We start from the raw sequence: 26,435 nt of genomic DNA on the forward strand, positions 1-26,435 counted from the left end.
GGAGCACTGCCAGACCCCTAGTGGTTGGAATCTGAATGGCCGGACTTCGCATGACGTGTGTGCAGAGGAAAAGAGGGACAGACCGACCGACCGACCGACCGACAAAGCCTCCTGTAGGCCGACCCCTTGGGAGACAGACAGACAGACTGTCTGTCTGTCTGTCTGTCTGTCTGTCTGTCTGTCTGTCTGTCTGTCTGTCTGTCTGTCTGTCTGTCTGTCTGCCTGTCTCTCTGTCTGCCTGCCTGCCTGCCTGCCTGCCTGCCTGCCTGCCTGCCTGCCTGCCTGCCTACCTGTCGATCAGCGTGAAACTTTTCACGCACACTCCCAGTAGGCCAAGGAAGAACTTCTGCCCCATTTATTTTGTGGCCTCTTTGGCCAGCTAATGGCCCTACAGCAGGCCAAATAACTCCTGAACCGTAGATCGTACAGTCAATCTTCTTTCCCTGGATTCCTTAGATCATGACGCAACTCCCAATATTAACACACTTTTTGCTCCTCCTACAGATTTTGTCCAAAAGGCACGCTAATCTGTGCACATCATCCATGTCACATAAATATATATATATATATATATATATATATATATATATATATATATATATATATATATGATATCAGCCTGAGCCTTTTAAGATTCCCTTCTATTGGTTGCAATTGGCTTTCGTTTGTGGGACAAAATGCCTCAAATCATGAATACGGCGTCCGAATGCCATGAAACGTTGCATACACACTGCCAGTAAGAACCTCCTCCCCAAAAGTTTGTAAATATTAGAATATGTCTGGAGTCATGTGATCAAAATGCATCACATTTATCCAATTCCATTCCAATTGGTTATGAATGCCTTCCAAATGTTTCAGGCCCTGGGTTAGGCAACCCAGCCTGGCGGGGATCTCTGTTCTAGTTTACTTATTTACTCGCTTACAGGGAAGGTGTGTGTTTGTGGGAGGTGACGTCACTCACCTGACAACATTCTGAACATAGCAGAATGGAGAGACACACACACACACACACACACACCCCCACACACACACACACACACACACACACACACACACAGACAGACAGACAGACAGACAGACAGACAGACAGACAGACAGACAGACAGACAGACAGACAGACAGACAGACAGACAGACAGACAGACAGACAGACAGACAGACAGACAGAGACACACACACACACACAGAGTCACAGATACACACACACACACACACACACACACACACACACACACACACACACACACACACACACACACACACACACACACACACACACACACACACACACACACACACAAACAACTGGCACGCATTCATTCAACCCTGTCTTAAGGTAGACAGATACAGTAGAGATCTGATCTTTATTTTATGAAATACTGAGTGATATCTGAACCTCAGTGACTCTGAACTGTCTACTGTCTGTCATGATAAACATGATCTTTATTTATCATTATAAATATAGTGATATCTGAACCTCAGTGAGCTCTGAACTGTCTACTGTCTGTCATGATAAACATGTATGTTGTATGAAGATGAAGCAAGGACCCACTGCACACATTCAGTGATTTCTATCATTTTACACCAGTTGTTTTGACTTATTGATAAACTTCTCTAACAAATACCATGATGCTACGCCCCATTCTGCTTGTCCTTTTTCTTTTTTATAAACAGGTTATCTTTCCATCATGTCTACCTGAATACACTCGCCACGCCTGATCAGAGCTCTAAACCAATCACAATCTCTACTGATATGTTGCCTTTTATCAACAGGTGCTGCTGTGTCCAATCATGTGAGAGCTATACAGTAAAACGTGTCAGTTTCTACACACCTGCGCTGACACACTTCTCTGCAGCACAAGAACACGGTAAGACTTAATGTGCTTGGAATGGAAAATATGGAATAAATGGATAAACAGGATTTATATTAATATTCAACCTGGGTTGTGTATCGTTTACATTATGAGTCATTTTAGGGGAGTTTAGGGATGTGTAAATATGGATCAGCAGATCAGGTTTAATAAAAAAAAATTAAATCACTTTAATCAAAATGTTTTATTGTAGCATTCTACTTCTAAATAATTATACACACGATCTCCACCCAGGTTGTATACAGTATGAGTGATAAATACCTGTTTTAATTATTCATGTATGTTAACGTGTCACATTGCTTTGTGTTGTTTGTTAGCTGACTGTGGTTGAGGTCTGCTATGATAGGTTAATGATCGTTTGTTGTTGAAGGACTCAAACAGTCTTATAGTTTACATGGAGAAAGAAGACATTAGTGGATTTACTGTGACTGACTAGTCAGTGTGATCATTGTGTGATGTCATCATGTGTGTTTGGAGCTCTTTCTCTCGTGTGGCATGGCGGAGGATTGACTGTGTGACAAGAAGTTCCTATTAACCCATTAAGACCTGAGGCTGATTCTACAAATGCCTCCTAAATTAGTAGTTCTCACATTTCAAGATCCTTCAAAAAAAATTAAAAATAGCAGATGTACAAGCTCGGCAGTGCGGCACGAAGTGACACACTGTGAGCTTGTATATCTGCTATTTTTTAATAGCCAACGCTAAGCTGACACAGATGCTTTCCCGTTTTTTTTTTTTTTCCCCTTCATTTTTTATTGTTCAACTAAACCGTAATTTGCATTGTCTTTGTGTCACCACTCATCATTAAAGGAGTAGTTCACCCAAAAAATTACTTTCCATCCATTACACACCCCATGAAGCCTTGAATTCATGGAGATCATTATTTTTTTGTCTCATTCCTGAGACGATAATTGGATGACCGGTGGAGTCTCCTACTGTAAACTCTGCTGGTCATCAAATTCTTGTCTCAGGAATGAGACGAAAACAAAAACATCTCCATGAATTCAATGCTTCATGGGGTGTGTAATTGATAGTAAACAAGTCCTTTTTTGGGTGAACTACTCCTTTAAACCTAGTGGGGCGAGAGAGAGAGAGAGAGAGAGAGAGGGGGGGGGGGTGTGTTTACTTATTTACCAGAACAACACACATCAATCAGCATTTCAGTTTTCACATCAGCCAGTGAAACAATGTGTTGGACATACTACTTTTAGCTAATTATACATATTATAATTATTATATTATTATAATTATACTAATTATATAGAGCTACTTATATCCTATAGCCTTGACGAGCATGCAGGCTTATGGAAAGGCTAAAATGTCATTTAGATGACATTAAGTTGTAGATCTGGCATCCTATAGTTCAGAGGGTCTCAGGTCAACCCTATAAATTACTTTTTCATCCAAGGCACCCCTGAACTACATTGTTACTTTATAGAACGTTACATTTATGTCATATTACGGTACGTAAATATGTAAATCTTTCCCCCTAAGATACAGTATGTGTCACGAGGAAAACTTTAGAGAAAAGTAGTTTCCATGACGACAGATTGAAAAGAACTTCATAACCACTTAAACCCCAGCATCCCTATTCTGGGGGGAACATTCACCAAAAATAGCAGATCTACAAGCTCACAACGTGTCACAACGTGACACGCTGTGAGCTTGTATATTGGCTATTTTTGGCAAGGAGGTTTGGTGGTCTGTCTTAATGAGTATAGAGGGTTTAAGTGGTTAAACTGAAGTGATATTGATAAATCCCAAATATTTTTAAGTATTCTGCGGCACCCCTGGCCACGGTACATACTTTGAGAAACCCTGCTATAGTTAATAGTTTCAATGTAGGCCCTACTCTATTTATTTATATACATAATAATAAATACATAATTACACTGAGGATTTTACTGTGAAGATTGGGACTCAAACTAAAACATAAATAAAATGAAAATCTCTTTTAGAAAGGCTACTTTTAACAAAGGAAAACACAATGCTTTATTGCAGTGGTTCTCAAAGTGTGGTCAGGGGACCCCCGGGGGTCCTTGAAGAGGTTCTAGGGGGTCCCCAACAGAAATAGTAAAATAGTTGAACCACCTTAACCCTGTTTTATTACTTTTTGAACAACAGAGCTGATGAGACGCCTTGAGGGCTTGTAGATCTGCTATTCTGCTAGGTTGCTGGTGTACTGGTGTTGTTGAACTTGTAGATCTGCTATTCTGCTAGATTGGTGGTGTACTGGTGTTGTGTTCGTCACCAGAGCTTTGTTGACAGTGTGTGCCCCCCCCCCCCCCCCACACACACACACACGCGCAAATGACACAACGGGCATTCGTGAAATGAGAGGTATATGGTCCTATAGCTCCAATTCCACTTGTCATATGAATATCCATTGTCTACAAAATGGTGGAATACTGTTTGAATCAATTTGGCATCCACAAGATCACCATCTATAAATGAATATAGCATCTCTACGTCATACACACACACACACACACACACACACACACACACACACACACACACACACACACACACACACACACACACACACACACACACAGTGTCATGTCAGAGTAGAAGAATGTTCAGAATGTAGGAGTGACTCAAACCTACTCAGTGACACCGTTGTCACGGCACAGAAAATACAGATTTACAAACTCACAACATGTCGTGCTGTGAGGAGTTAGTAGCTTGTAGATCAGCTATGTCCGTTGTGTTGAGAATGTTTGGTACGCAACCACGATGAAAAGATAAACGTGCACGGCATGGCATGCACTGTGTGTGTGTGTGTGTGTGTGTGTGTGTGTGTGCGTGCGTGCGTGCGTGCTTGAAATGCTAGTAGAGATATGAAACCCTAGAAAAAGAGTAAATCAATCAAATCAGTTCAACCTCTACAAAACAAAAACAACATAAGTAATAGACATACAATAAAGAACGATAATAATAAAAGAGTCCTTGTTTAAATTAAATCAGACGTATACATGTTGTCAGGTGTTCCAGAGGCTTGGTATCTTAACTGTAAAGTGTCCTTGTGTCCTAAAATAAAGCCACGTAAAGATCAGAAGATATTCTACAAGGATAGTTGTGTACCTGATCAGAGTTATGTCTGATTCATATGTATAGCTGATCTACAAGCTCACAACACGTGGCAGAGTGAGAACAGGGTTAGATGAGGACAGGAGGAGATCAGGTTGTACCAGTGATGAAGGAGAACAGGTTCTATGTTGATGAGAGAGTCTTAGACCAGGAGTAGGTGTGATGTAATGATGTTAATCTAACAATGAGAACAGATTAATGAAGGTATGACGGCTTTTAAAGGAATGCAGTGACTCTATGGTTTGATTTTAGGTGTGTTCGGATATACAGCACTGAGCGCACTGGCCAGTCGTGGAAAAAGTACTCAGATATTTTACTTAAGTTAAAGTATCAATACTGCAATATAGAAATACTCCATTACAAGTAAAAGTCCGGAATTAAAAATTTACTTGAGTAAAAGTACAAAAGTATTGGTATCAAAATGTACCAAAAGTAAAAGTACTAAAATGTTTGAAAATAGCCTATGTATAAAATAGGGCTAAAGTGGTTAATGTATGTTTTATAATGTAATATATTTAAATCGGCAAAGTAACTAGTAACTAAAGTAGTGGAGTAAAAGTATAATATTTGCCTCTGAGATGTAGTGGAGTAGAAGTAAAAGTACTGACAATTGGAAATACTCCAGAAAAGTAAAAGTACCTCAAAATTGTACTTAAGTACAGTACTTGAGTAAATGTACTTAGTTACTTTACACCACTGGCACTGGCCAATACAAACTAATACGTGAGTGTGTTCCCGGTGCGCATTTCTGAACTCACCCGTAATGATATTAATCTAACAATGAAAACACATTCATGATGGTATGACAGCTTTTAAAGGAATGCAGTGTCTCTATAGTTTGATGCCAGGACTCCGGTTTCGGTTTATTTTTTAATAATTTCTTTATTATTTTTTTGACGTTTTCTTTTTTAGGAGCACGTTTCAGGCCATTTGGAGTCGATTGGTTACTTTTTTTTTTGTGCTCTCCTACTGTATGGTGTATTTTATCTCTGTGAAGCACTTTGTAACTTTGTTTCGAAAGGTGCTATATAAATAAAGCTTTATTATTATTATTATTGGATGGAGGGTTTCCAAAGATTGTTAATATTGTTATTATTGGACATTATTGGAATCACTGTCTCTCAGCTGATGAAAATCTTTTATCTTCCTGTTCTGCCTCCTTTGTCTTGATCTCAACAGATGACATCACATCTGTTTGATCTTTTGAAGCATTTTTCCCTGTGGTCATTTTCACACACTGTTGATCCATGTCTTATTTTTATTTCTTTTTTAAGTGAATTAATGCAGATATTATTAGTATGTAGGAGTTCCACACATGTTGTTTCAACGTATGTCTCTTCAGGAGCAGTGAGGGGTTCAGTGTCTTGCTCAAGGACACTTGAGACAACACTGACTAACATAGGGGGAGCTGGGGATCGAACCGGTAACCTTGCGATCCCTAAGTCTCTGCCTCCTGAACCACTGCCAACATATCACTGAAAATACACACACACACACACACACACACACACACACACACACACACACACACACACACACACACACACACACACACACACACACACACACACACACACACACACACACACACACACACACATCTTTATTTTTTTCTTTATTTATGATCTTGATTTAGTACCTTTTTCCACCACTGCCCATTACAAATAGGAGGGACAGACTTCAGACTTCACGTGAACGCGCTCCAATCAGTCAGTGAGTCTGTAAGGGAGCGGATTGGAATCGGGCCAATTGGAAGTCTCTGGTCCCGCTCCACCCACAGACCAATCAGAATCCTTGGCTCCTGGGAGTCATGAACCGATCCATTCACATGAATGGCTTGTGAATCTACGGGGGGGGGGGGGGGGGGCACGTTCTAGCGTGCACGTGTGTGAAAGTGCGTTCACTGTACCGTACCGTACCTTGCACGTGAAAAATCACTGGCCACACGCCGTCCTACTCCGTGTGGCCTCCATGACACACTGCTTGCTGCCAAGCAGCACTCCTTGGTTTGGTATGCTGTGTGCTGTTCCTACTGTATATGCAGTAGTTAAGTAGCTGTAGGGAGGGCCCATACGGATGATGTGGTAATAAGGTAATACGTACACCGCACTGGTGGAAAGTAACTAAGTACATTTACTCAAGGACTGTACTTAAGTACAATTTTGAGGTATTTGCACTTTACTTGAGTATTTCTAATTTCCAATACTTTTACTACTCCACTACATCTCACAGGCAAATAGTGTACTTTTACTCCACTACAATTAATTGAAATCTTTAGTTACTACAGTAGTTACTTTGTAGAGTTTGATTATTATCACAAAACATACATTAACCACTTCAGTCCTATATACATTTCGGTCATTTGAAAATAGACGATCTACAAGCTCACAATGCGTCGCATTGTGAGCTGTAGATCTGCTATTTTCAAAATATTATATTTTTATACATTTCAAAACTTGTGAAATGGGACATTTTGCACCACGACTACTTTTACTTTTTGCATTTTTACATTTTGAATTCCGGTCTTTTACTTACAGAGTATTTCTACATTGCAGTATATTGATACTTTTACTTAATACAAAAAATGTACTACTTTTTCCACCACTGGTCCACCGTCGATATTAAAATCCCAAATGTCAGCATCATTCATGCACACTTTTCCATGACACAACTGGTCAATAGATAAGATAGATTAAAGGATCTACACCATGAAAATCACTTTTTTCTTGGTTTTTTGTATTTTTTGGGGTCCCCAGTGTCTCTTGTACCCAAAAAATGTTTTTTTTTTTAATTCAGTCATTCCTTCTCATTTCATGGATTTCCAGAATGGGCGTGTCTGAACAGGCGATCTCAGAATGGAAATGTTTATGATGTCACAAACATTATTGATGGCAAACCCAATGTTAAATGAAAAGTGCCCGAATCGCTCCGAAACTTTTTCTACCCCCCCTAAGTGGGGGTCTACGAACAAATACTTCGGGCTCGGATTTTGGCTCCGCCCCCCCGGAAGTGGGTGAAATAGGCACCTCAAACACTTGGTGGAATTGTTCAAAAATGTTCAAAGTGTTTTTTTTTCGATTTTGTATTTTTCTTAGATGCTTCTTTTTATGCAGAATTTTTCCATTTTTTTTTCTTTTTTTAAATATTTTCTTTAAATATTTTTTTGTATTAACAGACAGAATTGCTCAGTAGCCCCCCCCTGCCCAAGAGGACGTTTTGGTATTGCAGCTGAAAGCGCTGTATAAGCCAGAGACAATTGACTTGGGATGAGTATATCTGAGTGATGATTTAGGCTCAAACCTTTTGAAAAAGGTTTGAGGGACATACACCATATGATATTAAATATCAAATATTTTTTTTAAATTCATGGTGTAGCTCCTTTAAGAACTTGAGACATTAAAACATTAACATTTGCCTCGAGACATGTATAATTAAAAACTAAAATAATGAAAGCCATGAAAATATAACATTAGATTGAATAGCCTTATAGTCCCGTAGGAGATGAGTCAAACTTCAATAAGCTTCCCATCTCTTCAACAGTAAGAGGTGGTCTCTACCTACAGTAGGTGGTACAGTAGCAAGACCTTCTCTCAACGACACAACACCAGAGGGAGGATACAGTATGTCATGTTTCATATCAGTAAAATGCACAGCTATGGCTATTGTTTCAGTGAATCATATTATTTTCACTGCTAATGTGTTGTATAAGTTTCCTGCTGGTCTTCCCTACACGGGCAAGGCATTGTTAAAGGACCACTTCAGCCATTTTCAAACTATCTTTATATACATCTCGGCTACATTGAAAATGAGGGCCTGCCCCAAAGGTTATGATGATGATGAAATGGTCCTCACTAACGCTCCTTATAATATGGTACCATTTGTGTCTATTCTGTCTGTGTCTCAGAGGACAGCTGTGAACAATTCAGAAACCCGCCTACCAGTGACATCATCAGTATAGGCAGGTTCGGTCATTTCAAACAAGATTTTTCTTTAAATGGTGTATTTATTCTATATTTATACCAGAACAATGGCTTCTAGAGAAAGTGTGCTGTGTGTCTTCCATTAGCTTGCAATCACCACTGATGATGTCATTGGTAGGGAGGTTGCTGAATTAGGCAGGTATGTGTGAGAGTAATGATGGCTTCCATTGTGGTGTCTCACATTGAGAGACATTCACCAAAGAGGGCTTGTCCCTTTAAGAGCGGGGTTAAGGGAATATAACCACTTCTGGTTCCGGGTTAATGTTATTGTTATTAGTGCTGCCCGCAGTGAATGAATGAATGTATGTACCTACGGTGAAGTTTAAGTAAACTACCTCGACTTGCCTACGTCTCCTGTCTCGCTGTTTCTTACTCCACATTGGTGACCCTGTGAATAACAAACATGTTTGACGACAACGACGCCCCCGCAGCGGACGCAGCAGCGCCTGCACCGAACGGGGATAACAACGCAGCTAACATACAGGCTAACATCAACGCAGCAACTGTCAAGCTGCTCGATTTTTGGCAGCATAATCCACAGCCGTGGTTTCAACACATCAAAGCCCAATTCCAGCTGAGAGGGATAACGCAGGATGTAACAAAATACTTCCATGTAGTGGCGGCGTTGGATGCTTCGACGACGGCACGAGCGATGATGCTGTTGGAGGATCCACCGGCAGCCGGCAAGTACGATGCACTAAAGAATTCCTTCTGAAACCTTACGAACTGTCAGAACTGGAGAAAGCGGACCACTTGCTGTCCCTCAACGGCCTCGGCGATCGCAGACCGTCAGAGTTAATGGAGAAGATGCTAGCTGTGCTGGGAGCAGCTGATCCCTCCTTTCTGTTTACACAACTTTTCCTGCGGCAGCTTCCAGTGCCGGTGCGCACAGCACTAGCCAGTTCCCCCCTCTCCACCACCAAGGACTATCGCGGTCTGGCTGCAGAAGCAGACAGGGTTTTCCTGGCCAACCGGCAGCAGTTTGTCCATGCGCTGCTGCCTCACCAGGACACCTCAACAACACCCCTGGAGGACTATACGGACACCGCGGCTGTGGTGACAGCCCGACGCCAACCCGACGACGGGCTCTGTTATTACCATGCCAGGTTTGGGGCCAAGGCCAAGCAGTGTCGCAAGCCATGCAGTTTCAGGGGTCAGGGAAACGGCAAGGCCAGCGCTCATTAGCGGCTATGGGCGCTGGCAAGCTGTTGTTCATCACCGACTCCGTGTCTGGCCGGCGGCTGCTGGTTGAGGCGCTCAATGCAGCATCCTGCCAGCACAGGCCGTGGACACCATTGCCGGCGGACACGGCCGATAACGGCACGCCCATACGTACTTATGGCACCAGGTATGTGGAGGTGTGTTTTGGCGGGCGACGTTTCGGCTGGGACTTCGTTATGGCTGCTGTGTCCACGCCGCTCCTGGGCGCGGACTTCCTCTGTGCTTACAGCCGCTGATTGATATAAGAACTGTCGCCTGATCGATGCCCTCTCCTTTGCTTCGTACCGCTGTACGCTTGGGGGGGCCGGAGCTCTATGCCTGTTAAACACGCTTGCCACCGGGGATCCGTATCAACGCCTGCTCGCCGGGTTCCCTGACCTCACCACACCCACTTTCTCATTGGCGGTGGCTAAGTACGGCGTGGAAAACCATATTACCACGAGGGCCCTCCAGTCTATGCCCGGCGCCTCGCCTCGGCAAAACTGGCAATCGCCAAAGGGGAGTTTACCACCATGGAGCGCCTCGGCATTGTGCGCCACTCGAACAGCCCGTGGGCTTCTCCCCTACACATGGTTGATAAGGCTGGCGGGGGGTGGCGCCCCTGCGGCGATTTCCGTCGCCTGAATAACGCCACAACCCCCGACCGGTACCCCGTCCCGCACATACAGGACTTCTCTGCCCACCTTGTGGGGGCCATCATCTCCTCCAAGGTGGACCTGGTGCGCGGGTACCACCAGGTGCCGCTCCATCTACGAGATGTGCCTAAAACAGCTGTCATCACACCCTTTGGCCTTTTCGAGTTCCTGCAGATGCCTTTTGGCCTCATGGGGGCGACGCAGACGTTTCACCGCCTGATAGACCTGATGGTGCTCCGAGACATGCCGTTCTTGTTTGTCTACCTAGATGACATTCTAGTAGCCAGTGTGTCCATTGAGGAGCACATGACACACCTCCGGCAGCTGTGTGAGCGCCTCAGCGAACACGGCCTCATCGTCAACCCGGCCAAGTGCCAGTTCGGGCAGTCCTCCATCACCTTCCACGGACACCACGTCGCTCCACAGGGAGCCGTCCCCCTTTCCGCCAGGGTGGATGCCGTCTCCAGTTTTCCTCGTCCCCGCACTCTACAGGAGTTTCTGGGCATGGTGAACTTTTACAACTGGTTGCTGCCCACCTCATGCGCCCCTTGCCCTTGTAGGAAGCCCTGCGGGGCAAGGCGCCCAAGGACGAGTTGGACTGGTCCCCGGTGATAGACAAAGTCTTCGGTGTGGCCAAGCCCTATGGTACCTGCTGCCTGGCGGCGCCAGGTTTTTGACACCATCCACGGCCTTTCCCACCCAGGGGTGAAGGCCTCGACTAAGCTGGTGCGGGTCAGGTTTGTTTGGCCTGGCCTCCGGAAGGATTTTAGGACCTGGGCTGGGTCATGCGTGGCATGTCAGCGCGTCAAGGTGCACCGCCACACCAAAGCTCCTTTGGCACCGTTTATAGTTCCAGAGAGGTGTTTCGATCAGGTGAAGGTGGACCTGGTGGGCCCCCTGCCCCCCTCCCACGGATATACTCACCTCTTCACCATGGTGGCAGGGTTTCCGCTAGGCATTTTGTGGGCTGGCCTCCTTGACCGACAGGATTATATTTTACCGGCCAAAGAATACATTTATCGGTCATAATTAACGTCACATGCATGTTTGCAGACATGCACCCAACTGATCATTACACCTCGTTACATTAGCGCTGCGCTTCTTTCCACTTGTCACATTATGCAATCTGTTCCTGTTATTATAGTTAACTAAATAATATGATATCTACTCCATCATGCAGAGATGTTGCTTACCAAACAATAACTGAATAAAGTGGCCGTGAGTGAACTGCTGCGCGACACTGTATGTTGCACAGTATAAACACATTAATATATGTTTTGGCCTTTAAACCTTAATATGCAAAACCTACAGCTTTCGTTTAGTTTTGTTAATGTTATACATAAATGATGGCGCAAGGGACGTTGATTACTTTCCTTAGTTGCCTGCAATGTGTGTCACCAACTTTCACCACTAACACTTTATCCATTGCAGACAGACAGACAGTCACTGTGCTTGCTTGTATAATATCCACGACCCATACGAGTTCGGGTTTTGACGGGTTTTATTATCGTCAATTGGGTCCGGCTTGGTTCAGATTCTATCACTTCGAGACCCCGGTTTTGTTTATCATAACACCCGAGTACGATTAGGAGATGACGCAGCTGACTGGACTGCGGCTGCTGAGCACCTGGGGGTGAAATCCACCACACTACGGTGTACAACCCACAGGGCAACAGACTCTGCGAGCGGTTCCATAGGGACATGAAGGCCGCTCTTCGGGCCGGCCTTACGGATAGCGACTGGGTTGACCACCTCCCGTGGGTCATGCTCGGTCTTCGCTCTACCTCCAAAGAGGACCTCCAGGCCTCGTCCGCCGAGCTGGTGTACGGCCAGCCACTGCGGGTCCCGGGGGGGGGTTGGCCGCCTCGCATCGAACTGTGTCCCGGGGTGTCGCCGATGCCCTTATTCCTATTCCGTCATCTCGCCACTGCCTCCCCCAGTCGTACGTCCCCAGGGACCTGCCATCAGCGAAGTATGTCTTCATCCGGCACGACAGCCATCGGACTCCGCTGCAGCCCCCCTATGACGGGCCCTTCCTGGGTCCTGGAGGCGGGCGCAAAAAACTTTGTTGTGGACATGGGGGGCAGGCCAGAGACGGTCATTATAGACCGTCTTAAGGCTGCTCACTTGGACAAGGATGAGCCAGTTCAGTTGGCCCCCCGCTTTCGGCCCGACCTCTGACCCTGTCCCGGCCCCTTCCATGGCGCGGCCTCAGGTCCCACTTAATTCCCCTCCTGTTAAGCGCAGTCGCTTCGGCCGCTTGATCAGTCCCCTACCCCACGTTGACTTTAGAGTTTGTTCACTGAGGGACTGTGCTGTTGGACTGTTTACTGTCTAATTATTTGGTTGCACTTTTTGTATTGGTGAATTCTGGGGGGGCCTGTGTGGTGACCCACATTGAGAGACATTGAGAGACATTCACCAAAGAGGGCTTGTAACTTTAAGAGCGGGGGTTAAGGGAATATAACCACTTCCGGTTCCGGGTCAATGTTGTTGTTATTAGTGCTGCCCGCAGTGAATGAATGAATGTGCCTACGAAGCAGACAGGTGAACATTCTGCCCATTTTAAAGACTAACAGATGCAACCAAAGAGACATTTTCTTCTGTGTGGCCGCTCCTGTGTCCTGGGGATGACTGAAGAGACAGAGCATGGACATAGCAGGTCTTTTATAGTCTTTGGGGAGACAATGGCCAGGTGTCTCCCTTAACCCTGATTGTCTCCGACTCCGCCCTCCAACCCAGCACTGCAACACACATGATTAGGCAGTAGGCACACACAGCAGTCAAAACCCTGGCAAAGGCCCCAGGACCCCAAAACTAGTGCCTAAATGAATGAATATATTATGAAGGTGGACTTACAAAAATGAACCCCGCTGAAAGCAGCTCACATCTCCATCATGCTTCAGCCTCACCCCCCATCAGCAACTGGTACCTGAAAGCCTTTAAGAGAGTGGTTAAGACATAAGAACTGGTACCTGGAAACCTTTAAGAGAGTGGTTAAGACATAAGCAAAACGGATAATGTGACCACAGAATTAATTACATGGGGCCCTAAAAAAAGCATCCGCACTATGCTCTTTCTAATGAATGTAACAAAGGAGGCATGTATGCATTGTCAGCAGATAAGTACTGTACGTATATGTGATTAGTTGGTTGCTTTATATGGAAAGATTTCATATTAATTTGCCTATTATTACTGCCCTCTAGATTTGAATCTTTGGTGGTTCTGTTCTTTGGTGAGAGATGGCAGCCCGGGACAGAGAGACAATTGACGATGGAAGTCTGGAGAACTGGAAAGAGCTGGCCTCAGGGGGCTTTGGATGTGTCTATAAGGCCAGCCACAAGGACTGGGGCTTTGACGTTGCCATCAAGCTGCTTCATGATGGGTAAAAAAATATATATATATATATATATATATATATATATATATATATATATATATATATATATATTATATATTATAGGAATTTTATCAGCAACATGGTTGATTCTTTCACACTAATCAATGACATATTTCATGATCATCAGTCCTATCAAAGTCAGCCTCACATAACTGGATTCTAACTGCCGTCTTTCTCCTCCTAAACTGTCTCCTTCCATACTGCAGCTCTGGCACCTTGTCCACCGCTCTGGGGCGAGAGGCTGGTTACATGGACTCTGCTGCGTTTGTGCCCAAGGTCTATGGGATGTACCGGGGCATTCCCCCTGTCCCTAAGCTGGGCTGTATGGAGAGGCAGGGTATAGTAATGGAGCTGATGCAGAGAGGCTCCCTGCTGTCCCTCCAGAAGGCCCTGTCTGGGCCTCCACCCTGGGCCCTGGCTTTCCGTCTGGCCGACCAGGTGGCCGTGGCCATGAACTTCCTTCACAGCAAGAAGCCACCGGTTGTGCACTCGGACCTGAAACCGGACAATGTACTACTGGATGCCTACTTAGATGCCAAGGTATGCACACACACACACACACACACACACACACACACACACACACACACACGCATGCATGCACCCACGCACAGACACACACAGACACACACACACACACACACACACACACACACACACACACACACACACACACACACACACACACACACACACACACACACACACACACACACACACACACACATGGTCAAAAAGACCTATTCTATGTTTCCTGGAACCCCTTTCTGAATTACTTGAATATTAAAAATATGAATATTCCCCCCAATCAATAGAATGAAAGGGTTCCTTGTTTACTGAGGGCTAAACATGTCTTTACTTCTCTACTACTATCTTTCCCCCCGTTGAACGATCTTTGAATAAACTTTTTGTATTATAATATCAGTCTCTGTTACTATGGGAGCTTATATTTAGGGCATTATACATGTTTCTATGGTTGCCAAGCAAGAAACACATAGTCCATGAGCTTTTCATTCATTCAACCTTTATTTAAGATTCTCTGAGAGATCATTGAGGGAGGCCCTCATTTACAATGATGCCGAGATTACACACATATAAATAACATAAGAACAACAAGAAAAACAATAAAGTTGACACAAACAGTTAAAACAGTTGTATGTTAACAGCAATCAGTTAAAACAGTTGCATACAGGTAATACACGGTTATTATATAAATTCCTAAAATGGTCAATAGATGCTAGGGTATTCAGCTTAAAGGAGAATTTCGACCTAGGCATTGTCCTTACCTTTATTTGAGGTTGTTATCTCATCATAAGTGTGGTCCATCTGATAGAATGCTATTGCTTCACGGGCGCCGCCATTACTGTTTACAAATCTGTTTTACTGAAATCACGTTTGAAATCTCGTCTCACGATACTTCCCTCCGCCATTGGTCCGGACGGAAGGCGGAAGTATCGCGAGACGAGATTTCAAATGTGATTTCAGTAATTTAGACCACACACTACTGATTATATAGGCTACAAGAAAAAACTATTTTCGCGCGACAGAAATAAACGGATTTAGCCAAGAACTAAAAACTCCCGTTGTGAATATGATAATTTGGTTAATCCCCATTATATTATTATTATTATTATTATTATTATTATTATTATTATTATTATTATTATTATTTAATTGTTCATCTCTGACATCTCTGATTATGATTATGACTATTATTATTAATATTATTACTATGCTTTATTATATCTATCATCTAAAGCCGTGACCACATTTGTGTAAAATGCTGATTCTGAAAAACAATTAAAACAATATTTAAAAAACAAATTGAGCACCCACTTTTCTCTATCAATTAACAACGTAACCTCAAGGGTTTGATTGCGACCATGATGCATATTGCCATGCCATTTGTCCTCACTGCTTCTCTTCACTGGGCTTCAATCAAAGCAGAAATGCCTAAAATGCTCTTTTATCCTCTTTCTTTTAATAGTTAGCCGATTTTGGCCTCTCTCTGGTGTCCACCAGTGTTTTGAATACCAGCAACAAAGGTGATGAAGGAGGCACTCTGTTCTACACTGCCCCAGAGGCCTTTGAACAGCACTACCGTCCTGTCCGCTCTTATGATGTTTACAGGTAAACTCTTGAAGGAATGCTGTTGATATAGTCATTACATTTATTGATTATGTGAAAACAGTTTCAAACTTTTTTTTTTAACATATTTGTATTTAGTTACGGCATACTCCTCTGGACCATTCTTACTGGAAATTGGGAGCCCTATCCAGCAGGTAAATGATCCACTATTCCATGTGAATGTATACAGCAGCACACATACAGTAAGTATGAAATGAATGGAGTTTGAACTAAGTGGTTGTAGAAAAAGGAATTTCACTTACAATCAACATGTTTGATTTGTGATATTTGGCAATGAGCCTTTCAACGTTCTGTTTTTATTTGTCATATTTGCTGCGTGAAGCAATGTGTAAGCTTTGAGAAAAGTGCTAAACAAATACATTTATTATTATTATTATTTATACCACTATGTACATAACAACCACTATGTACAGTACTCATGCATACCTACTGTATGTATTCATATTTCAAACCTTACGCACGCATGTACGTGCACACACAAATATCTGTTCTGTATTCGTTGTAGGGGTAAATCGTGATGTGCTGATATTCAGGATTATTAATATGGGACAGAGACCTGATCTTCACACAATTGATCAGAGCAAAGCAGATGGATTAGAAGAGCTAGTTAACCTCATGGAGAGGTGCTGGGACAAGGATCCCACTAAGAGGCCCACATTCAAAGGTGAATTTACATTCTTACACAGATATATAGTTTTTAGGGAAAGTCATGAAATGGGAGCACACTACGAGCTTCCTGCTCAATGTTAATTGACTTCAAACACTTCAATAATGTGTCCAAAATATATTTTTGTCATGTTTTGTACATTTAAAATATACTGTATGATATAAACACAAACGAGTATATTTTGTACACGTTATACAAATTGTAAAATGTAATTTTTGGTAGAAAAGAAAGCCAGATTCAGATTCTCTGAGATCGCCATGCCGGCACTTTATGTAGCTGAAAGAGAGCAGGATTCAAGTGGGATATTGTTTTATATATATATCTAAAATACTTTGTCAATATGATTTATACAATAGTATCCAAATTGTACTTTCTAAACAGATATTCAAATTTGTCCAATTTTCATACATGTAATTCATGTGAAAGAATTAGACCTAGTGTATATTGTAACTTGTTATGTACGCACAACATTCACGCTGGTCAGAGGTACATCATTCTGGTCATTTACATTGTCAAATATCTTTGTCCTGTCATGGTGGTTTGCCTTTCAGGATGCACTGAAGTGACAGGTCGTGTTTTCTCAAAGCATCAGAAGGGAATCAAAGCTGCTGTCAATGAAACCTTGACAAAGTTGGTAGGTACACATTTTTCTAGCTGTGTTTTCAAACTCAGAACAACTTTTAGTAGTTTATTGATGGAAGCCCACTATAACATTTTATGAAAAAGGCCTTACTTGTGACTTTATGATTTGTAACTGTACATCTCAGAAACACTTGTATAGTTTTTCTTGCCAACATACCTACACAAATTGAAAGTGTGAGTTGTGAAGTTAAAATTGTGATAAAAAAAACTCAGGCTTTATCAGTTTATTCGAAATGTGTTTCTGTAGGCTACTTGTGACCTTAATTGAAATCAGTACTCTAATATGTGTATAATGCCATTACTCCAGGACTCTGTGAACAGACAGGAGGAGTGTGTACGACCACCAGGTACGTAAACTATCTATTTAACTCCCATCCAAGGTTCCTGTAAACATCACAGAACACTATGGGCTCATTATAAGGATATAATAATAATTATTATTATTATAGGGATGGTTATTCCACAATCCATGATTGTGTGCCGCGCTATGAGCTTGTAGATCTGCTATTTTTGAAAAATCGTGAACATTTGTGGAAATCTTTAAATATATATATTTTTAAAGCAAACATTTGTAAAATATTTAGTTCCAGGGACCCCCCAGAAGCAAAGGATTTGAATTACAAATGTTCACTTAAAAATGTATATTCAAAGATTTGCTCAAATTGTCATGATTTAAAAAACAAATAGCATATCTACAAGCGCGATATGAGCTTGTAGATCTGCTATTAGTAGCTATTATTAGAATAGCCAAAGACATCTTAAAATGACACAGATGCGTTTCTTTCCCGGTCTTAATGGGTTAAAGAGGAGAAAAGGCTCTGTTGTCCATTTATCTTGTAACCGGTTGGCCTAAAATCATTTTAATTTCCTTAAACCAGGACCAATGCAGACAGATTCTCCATCTACTACCGGCAGAGTTTCTACAGACCCTGCAACCACAGCTCTTCTCCAACCCACAAGAGCTCCAAGTATGTTTATTTCTATTTAAATGTTGATGTTGATCTGAAGCCTGAACAATTCATTTCAAAACACAGTACTTACTTGTGCATGTTTTTTATTTTGTCATTTGTTTTGCTCAAAACTCACATGAATGAATACACAGGATCTCTGGAGTCATGTGATCCAGATGTATCAATCAGATTTTTGCATATTCCATTCCGATAGTGTGTATTTCCAAACGCACTAATTTATGCATACTTTGTAGATTAGATCATGATATCAAATGACTTCTTGTGTTTACAGAGTCTGCAGTCAATGACTCACCATCAGTGCCTCCAGGGAGCACAAACAGGAAGGACTATTTAAAACGTGAGTACATGATGATCAGTAAACTGCTTTTACACAAACCCTTCATACAGTGACATTGTTTGGATACCAGTAGACCAGTGGTGTGGTTTTGGGACCCCCAGGGGTCCTTGAAGGGGTTCCAGGGTGTACTCCTCTCCTCTCCTCTCCTCCCCTCCCCTCCCCTCCCCTCCCCTCCCCTCCCCTCCTCTCCTCTCCTCTCCTCTCCTCTCCTCTCCTCTCCTCTCCTCTCCTCTCCCCTCCCCTCCCCTCCCCTCCCCTCCCCTCCCCTCCCCTCCCCTCTCCTCTCCTCTCCTCTCCTCTCCTCTCCTCTCCTCTCCTCTCCCCTCCTCCCCTCCTCTCCTCTCCTCTCCTCTCCTCTCCTCTCCTCTCCTCTCCTCTCCTCTCCTCTCCTCTCCTCTCCTCTCCCCTCCTCTCCTCTCCTCTCCTCTCCTCTCCTCTCCTCTCCTCTCCTCCCCTCCTTAAGGTTTTTGGCATTTCTTAATACGTGAACATTCATGGAAAATATCTACAAGCTCACAACGCATCATGTTATGACGTGTTGTGAGCTTGTAGATCTTTTATTTTTGACAAAGAGATTTGTAGTATAGAGGGAGAACTGTAGTATAGAGCAGTGGTTCTCAACCTTTTCAGACCGTGACCCCCAAAATGATCATATTTGAACCTGGGGACCCCACAAAATGATCATATTTGAACCTGGGGACCCCACAAAATGATCATATTTGAACTGGGGACCCCCCACCCTGACAAGCACTTAGAATCTTAGGAGTTGAGGCATTACATTTAGTTTGACTCGGTTCCACAGATAAATATTGTGAAAATAGCAGATCTACAAGTCCACAACGCCTCACAATGATCGGCTATTTTCACAATTCTAGGTATTAAAAAGGTATTAAAATTCCTTAAATTGTCACTTCACTGTCATCTGGGGAACCCCCCCAAATCATGTGGGGACCCCCCCAAAATCATGTGGGGACCCCCCTGTTAATTAATAATAAATAATAACTACATTGGATCAGTTTCTTTTTCCTGTAAAGTAACAGTCTGGACTTACAAGGTTTCTACCCGACAGACTATGTGTTGGAATAAGTACTCAGATTGTTTACAGGTAAAAGTATTAATACCAAAATGTAGAAATACTCTGTTAAGGTAAAAGTCCTGTATTCAACAATTTACTTGAGTAAAAGTAAAACTATTGCCATCAGAATACACAAAAATAGTTTATATATAATAGTTTACTTTCTACTTCTACTCCACTACATCTCAGAGGCAGATATTATACTTTTTTACTTCACTATAATTATTAATTTAGTTACTTACATTTAGATTATTGTTACAAAACATGTATTAACCACTTCAACCCTATTTCATACTTCAGCCTTCAGCTATTCTAAAATAGCTGATCTACAAGCTCACAATGCATTACATTGTGAGCTTGTAGATCTGCTTTATTCAAAATATTTTGACACATTTTGAAAACTTCTGGAAAAATAGAAGTTGTGAAATGAGTACTTTTACTTTTAATACTTTAAGTATATGTTGATTACTTTCACTCAAAGAAAAAGACTAACTTTTAAGATTTATTTGGGCAGATCTGCTATTTTTGAAAAATCGTGAAGATTTGTGCAAATCTTTGAATATATATATATATTTAAAGCGAACATTTCTGTAACTCAAATCTATGCTTCTGGGGGATTCTACAAATGTCTCCTATATCCTAACAGTTTTCTGAAAAACTTATGTTGCTATAATATCAGTGGTTCTCAAACTTTTTCATATCCCCAAAATTATATGTATTTGGCCGTGGACCCCCCATCCCAAAATATTTTGTTCCAGGGACCCCCATGAAGCAAAGATTTGAGTTACAAATGTTCCCTTTAAAAATATATATATTTTCAAATATTTGCACAAAATGTTGAGGATTTTCAAAAATAGCAGATCTACAAGCTCATAGCGCGGCACCGAGTGCCGCGATATGAGCTTGTAGATCTGCTATTTTTTAATAGCCAAAGACATCTAAAATGACACAGATGCGTTCCAGGCTTTAATGGGTTAAAATGATTAAAAAGGGTGGGGGGGGGGGATCATGGTAGTTTTTTCTCTCTGTTTGTTGTGAGGATTTTACAGTTGAATTGAAAAACATCGATGTTTTAACTTTTTTCAAAAAAAGTATTTTTTTTGATAAAATGCCTGTTCTGTTATATGCCCCCCCTCACACAGACACACACACACACACACACACACACACACACACACACACACACACACACACAGGCTAAATTACCTCACTCAATGTCCATCCATCCATCCATCCATCTTCGACCGCTTATCCGGAGTCGGGTCGCGGGGGCAACAGTTCCAGCAGAGAGCTCCAGACCTTCCTCTCCTGAGCAACATTAGCAACTTCCTCCTGGGGGATCCCGAGGCGTTCCCAGGCCAGTGTGGAGATGTAATCCGCCCATCTGGTCCTTGGTCTGCCCCGGGGTCTCCTCCCAGTGGGACGTGCAGCGAGGACCTCCCTAGGGAGACGCTCGGGAGGCATCCGTACTAGATGCCCGAACCACCTAAGCTGGCTCCTTTCCAAGCGAAGGAGCAGCGACTCTACTCCGAGTCTCTCCCGGGTGACCGAACTTCTCACCCTATCTCTAAGGGAGATGCCAGCCACCCGTCTGAGAAAACTCATTTCGGCCGCTTGTACCCGCGACCTTATTCTTTCGGTCATGACCCACACTTCATGACCATAGGTGAGAGTAGGAACGAAGATTGCTCGGAAGACCGAGAGCTTTGCCTTCTGGCTCAGCTCTCTTTTCGTCACCACAGTGCGGTACAGCGACTGCAATACCGCTCCTGCTGCTCCGATTCTCCGGCTGATCTCCTGCTCCGTCCTCCCCTCACTCGTGAACAAGACCCCGAGATACTTAAACTCCTTCACCTGGGGCAAAGCCTCATTCCCTACCCGGACTGCACAATCCACCGGTTTCCTGCTGAGAACCATGGCCTCAGATTTGGAGATGCTGATTTTCATCCCAGCCGACGCACACTCGACTGCGAACCGATCCAGTGAGAGCTGAAGGTCCCGGACCGATGGTGCCATCAGGACCACATCATCCGCAAAAAGCAGTGACGCAACCCTTAGCTCACCGAACCGTATACCCTCTCCGCCACGACTTCGCCTCGAGATCCTGTCCATGAAAATCACAAACAGGATAGGTGACAAGGCGCAGCCCTGTCTGAGACCAACCCCCACTGGAAAATAATCCGACTTACTGCCGAGCACACGGACACAGCTCTCGCTTTGGGCGTACAGAGATTGGATGGCCCTCAACAAGGTCCCCCTCACCCCATATTCCCGCAGCACCTCCCACAGAAACTCCCGGGGGACCCGGTCATATGCCTTCTCCAAATCCACAAAACACATGTAGACCGGATATGCATACTCCCAGGCCCTCTCCAGGATCCCTGCCAGAGTAAAGAGTTGGTCAGTTGTTCCACGACCAGGACGGAAACCACATTGCTCCTCTTGAATCTGAGGTTCGACTATCGGCCGGACCCTCCTTTCCAGTACCTTGGCATAAACTTTCCCAGGGAGGCTGAGTAATGTGATACCTCTGTAATTGGCACACAACCTCTGGTCCCCCTTTTTGAAAAGTGGGACCACCACCCCAGTCTGCCACTCCCTCGGTACTGTCCCAGACTTCCACGCGATGTTGCAAAGACGTATCAACCAAGACAGCCCCTCAACACCCAGAGCCTTCAGCATTTCTGGACGAATCTCATCAACCCCCGGAGCTTTGCCACTGTGGAGTTGTTTAACTACCTCAGTGACTTCCTTCCGGGAGATTGACGCCGATCCCCCATCATCCTCAGGCTCTGCTCCTGTCAGGGAGGGTGGGTCTGATGTCATTGGGTTTAGGAGTTCCTCAAAGTGTTCCTTCCACCTCCCTACGACTTCCTCACTTGAAGTCAGCAGAGCCCCATCCTTGCTGTATACAGCTTGGATGGTTCCCCGCTTTCCCCTCCTGAGGTGCCGTATGGTCGTCCAGAACAACTTTGGTGCCGCCCGAAAGTCCTTCTCCATGGATTCCCCGAACTCCTCCCACACCCGCTGCTTAGCCTCCGTCACAGCTGTGGCTGCCGCCCTTCGGGCCTGTCGGTACCTTGCAACTGCCTCTGGAGTCCCCTGGGATATCATACCCCGATAGGCCTCCTTCTTCAGTCGGACGGCTTCCCTGACCACCGCTGTCCACCAGGGTGTTCGAGGGTTACCGCCCCTTGAGGCACCTAAGACCTTCTGACCACAGCTCACAACCGCAGCTTTAGCAATAGAGGCTTTGAACATTGCCCATTCCTGTTCAATGCCCCCAACCTCCACAGGGATGCCAGAGAAGTCCCGCCGGAGGTGGGAGTTAAATTCCTTCCGAACAGAGGTCTCCTCCAAACGTTCCCAGTTCACCCGCACTACACGCTTGGGTTTGCCAGGTCTGTCCAGAGGCTTCCCCCGCCATCTGAACCAACTCACCACCAGATGGTGATCAGTTGACAGTTCCGCCCCTCTCTTCACCCGAGTGTCCAGAACATGCGGCCTCAGATCAGCTGATACGATTACAAAATCGATCATTGATCTTTGGCCTAGGGTACTCTGGTACCAAGTACACTTATGAGCATCCTTATGTTTGAACATGGTGTTTGTTATTGTCAGTCCATGACTAGCACAGAAATCCAATAACAAGCCACCACTCAGGTTCAGATCAGGGAGACCGTTCCTCCCAATCACGCCAGTCCAAGTATCCCCGTCATTGCCCACGTGTGCGTTGAAGTCCCCCAGCAAGACTATGGAATCCCCCACCGGAGCCCCATGCAGGACCCCATGCAGGGTATCCAAAAAGGCCGAATACTCTGAACTCTTGTTTGGCGCGTACGCACAGACAACAGTCAGAGTTTTCCCCCCATCAACCCTTAGGCGGAGGGAGGCGACTCTCTTGTCCACCGGGGTGAACCCCAACGTGATGGCACTCAGCCGGGGGCTTGTGAGTATCCCCACACCCGCCTGAGACCTCACACCCTGAGCAACTCCAGAATAAAACAAGGTCCACCCCTTGTCCAGGAGTTTGGTTCCAGAGTCCTTGCTATGTGTGGAGGCAAGCCCCACCAGGTCTAACCGGTAGCGCTCTGCCTCCCGCACCAGCTCAGGCTCCTTCCCCACCAGCGTAGTTACGTTCCACGTCCCAAAAGTCAGCCTCTGCTGCCCCTGATTGGTCCGTCTGGAACCTCTGCTGTCACTGCCACCCATCTGACAGTGCACCCGACCCCACTGGTTCCGATCGCGGGTGGTGGGCCCACGTGGCGGCGAAGATCTGCCCACGTTCCTTCTTCGGGCTGTGCCCGGCCGGGCTCCGTGGTTAGCCCGGCCACCAGGCGCTCGCTGACGAGCCCTTCCTCCGGGCCTGGCTCCAGAGGAGGGCCCCGGGCTTCCTCCGGGCCGGGTCGCATCACTTCGTCTTGAATTGTCCATGAAGTGTTTGGTGAACCATTCTTAGTCTGGCCCCTCCCCCGAGACCACTTTGCCATGGGAGACCCTACCAGGAGCACTAGGCTCCCGACAACACAGCTCCCAGGTTCATTGGGGCACACAAACCTCTCCACCACGGTAAGGTGATGATTCATTGGAGAGGCTCACTCAATGTGTCTTCATTAAAATTTGCTGTGGCAAAAGGATTACCCCAAGCCAAGCCGTTTCCATTGCCTACGTTGCATTAGCTAGCATGCTAGCTGATAGAGTGTGTGTGTGTGTGTGTGTGTGTGTGTCACTCAGTGAATGATGTATTTAATGTTTATTGTGTTATTTTCTCATCAGATTTCTCTCATCTCAAACTGAACACAAACACAGCACACAGACACCTCTCTCTGTCTGAGAACAACATGGTGGCGACACGGGGGTGGACAGGTCCTCCTCGTCCTGATCATCCTGACAGGTTTGATTACTGGACACAGGTTCTGTGTACAGAGGGTCTGACTGGACCCTGTTACTGGGAGGTAGAGAGGAATGGAAATGTTTCTATAGCAGTGACTTATGGAGGAATCAGTAGGAAAGGAAGTGGTGGTGACTCTCTGCTTGGAGGCCTGAAGTCCTGGAGGCTGGACTGTGGTGATAACAGTTACAGAGTCAAACACAATAGTGAGGGGACTGTCCTCCCTGTCTGTCCCTCTGGGCGCTCCAAAAGAGTAGCAGTGTATCTGGACTGTCCTTTAGGGAATCTGTCCTTTTATGAGGTCTGTTCAGACTCACTGACTCACCTGTACACCTTCACCTTCCACAACACATTCTCTGAACCGCTCTATGCTGGGTTCTGGTTAAACCCCTACTCCTCCTCCTCAGTACGTCTGTGTGAGCAGAGATAGAGTCTCTATGTGAGGAGGACACCAGGTCTCCATGGTTACTCCACATGTTTGTGACTCTAGGATTGATATGTTTAACTCTTTCCTCTCCTACTGCTGTGAGCATGTTGTTGGTTGACTACTTTACTCTCATGCTGTGGTGGGAAAAGTACTACTATTTGTTTACCTAAGTAAAAGTATCAATACTGCGGTGGTGGAGAAAGTACTCCAATTCTTTACTTAAGTAAAAGTATTAATACTGCAGTATAGAAATACTCTGTTAAGTAAAAGTCCAGAATCCAAAATACAAAAGTATTGGCATCAAAATGTACTTAAAGTACCAAAAGTAAAAGTACTATTATGTTTGAAAATAGTAGATCTACAGCTTGAGCTACAGCAGTGAGCTTGTAGATCGGCTATTTTCAAATAGCCGAGGTATAAAATAGGGCTAAAGTAGTTAATGTATGTTTTATAATGTAATCATTTATATCTGAAAAGTAACTAGTAACTAAAGTTTTCAAATAATTGTAGTGGAGTAAAAGTGCAATATTTGCCTCTGAGATGTAGTGGAGTAGAAGTAAAAGTATTGGAAATTGGAAATACTCAAGTAAAGTATAAATACCTCTTGTACTAAAGTAAATGTACTTAGTTACTTTCCACCACTGCAATACTCCGATGTAGAAATACTCTGTCAATAAAAGTTTGGAATTCAAAAATGTACTTGAGTAAATGTACCAAAAGTAAATGCAGAATGTCCCATCTAAAATGTGTAAAAGTCTTTTGAAAATAGCAGATCTACAAGCTCACAACGCGTCGCTCTGCGACGCGTTGTGAGCTTGTAGATCTGCTATTTTCAAATAGCCAAAGTTTAAATAGAGCTGAAGTGGTAAATGTATGTTTTGTAATAATAATCAAAATCTACAAAGTAACTAGTAACTAAAGTTTTAATATAATTGTAGTGGAGTAAAAGTACAATATTTGCCTCTGAGATGTAAGAAGTAAAAGTATTGACATTTTTAAATACTCCACTAAAGTAAAAAATTCCTAAAATGTGTACTTGAGTACAGTACTTGAGTAAATGTACTTAGTTACTTTCCAC

At 44.0% G+C, this 26,435-nt stretch overlaps 1 protein-coding gene across 1 annotated transcript; it reads left to right on the forward strand.

Annotated features, from left to right (window-relative positions):
- Nucleotides 1-1,840: 1,840 nt before the first annotated feature.
- Nucleotides 1,841-26,090, forward strand: LOC308079697 (receptor-interacting serine/threonine-protein kinase 3-like). The gene is made up of 11 exons (XM_080421258.1): nucleotides 1,841-1,867; nucleotides 14,006-14,184; nucleotides 14,406-14,739; nucleotides 16,187-16,329; nucleotides 16,426-16,481; nucleotides 16,853-17,011; nucleotides 17,566-17,648; nucleotides 17,964-18,003; nucleotides 18,535-18,624; nucleotides 18,899-18,964; nucleotides 24,816-26,090. Exons 2-11 carry the CDS (start codon nucleotides 14,042-14,044, stop codon nucleotides 25,358-25,360), a joined length of 1,659 nt encoding a protein of 552 aa, XP_080277384.1. The 5' UTR covers nucleotides 1,841-1,867; nucleotides 14,006-14,041; the 3' UTR covers nucleotides 25,361-26,090.
- Nucleotides 26,091-26,435: the final 345 nt, after the last annotated feature.

Source organism: Gymnoscopelus braueri (genome assembly GCF_963280865.1).
Source record: "Gymnoscopelus braueri genome assembly, chromosome: 23".
Lineage (NCBI taxonomy): Eukaryota > Metazoa > Chordata > Actinopteri > Myctophiformes > Myctophidae > Gymnoscopelus > Gymnoscopelus braueri.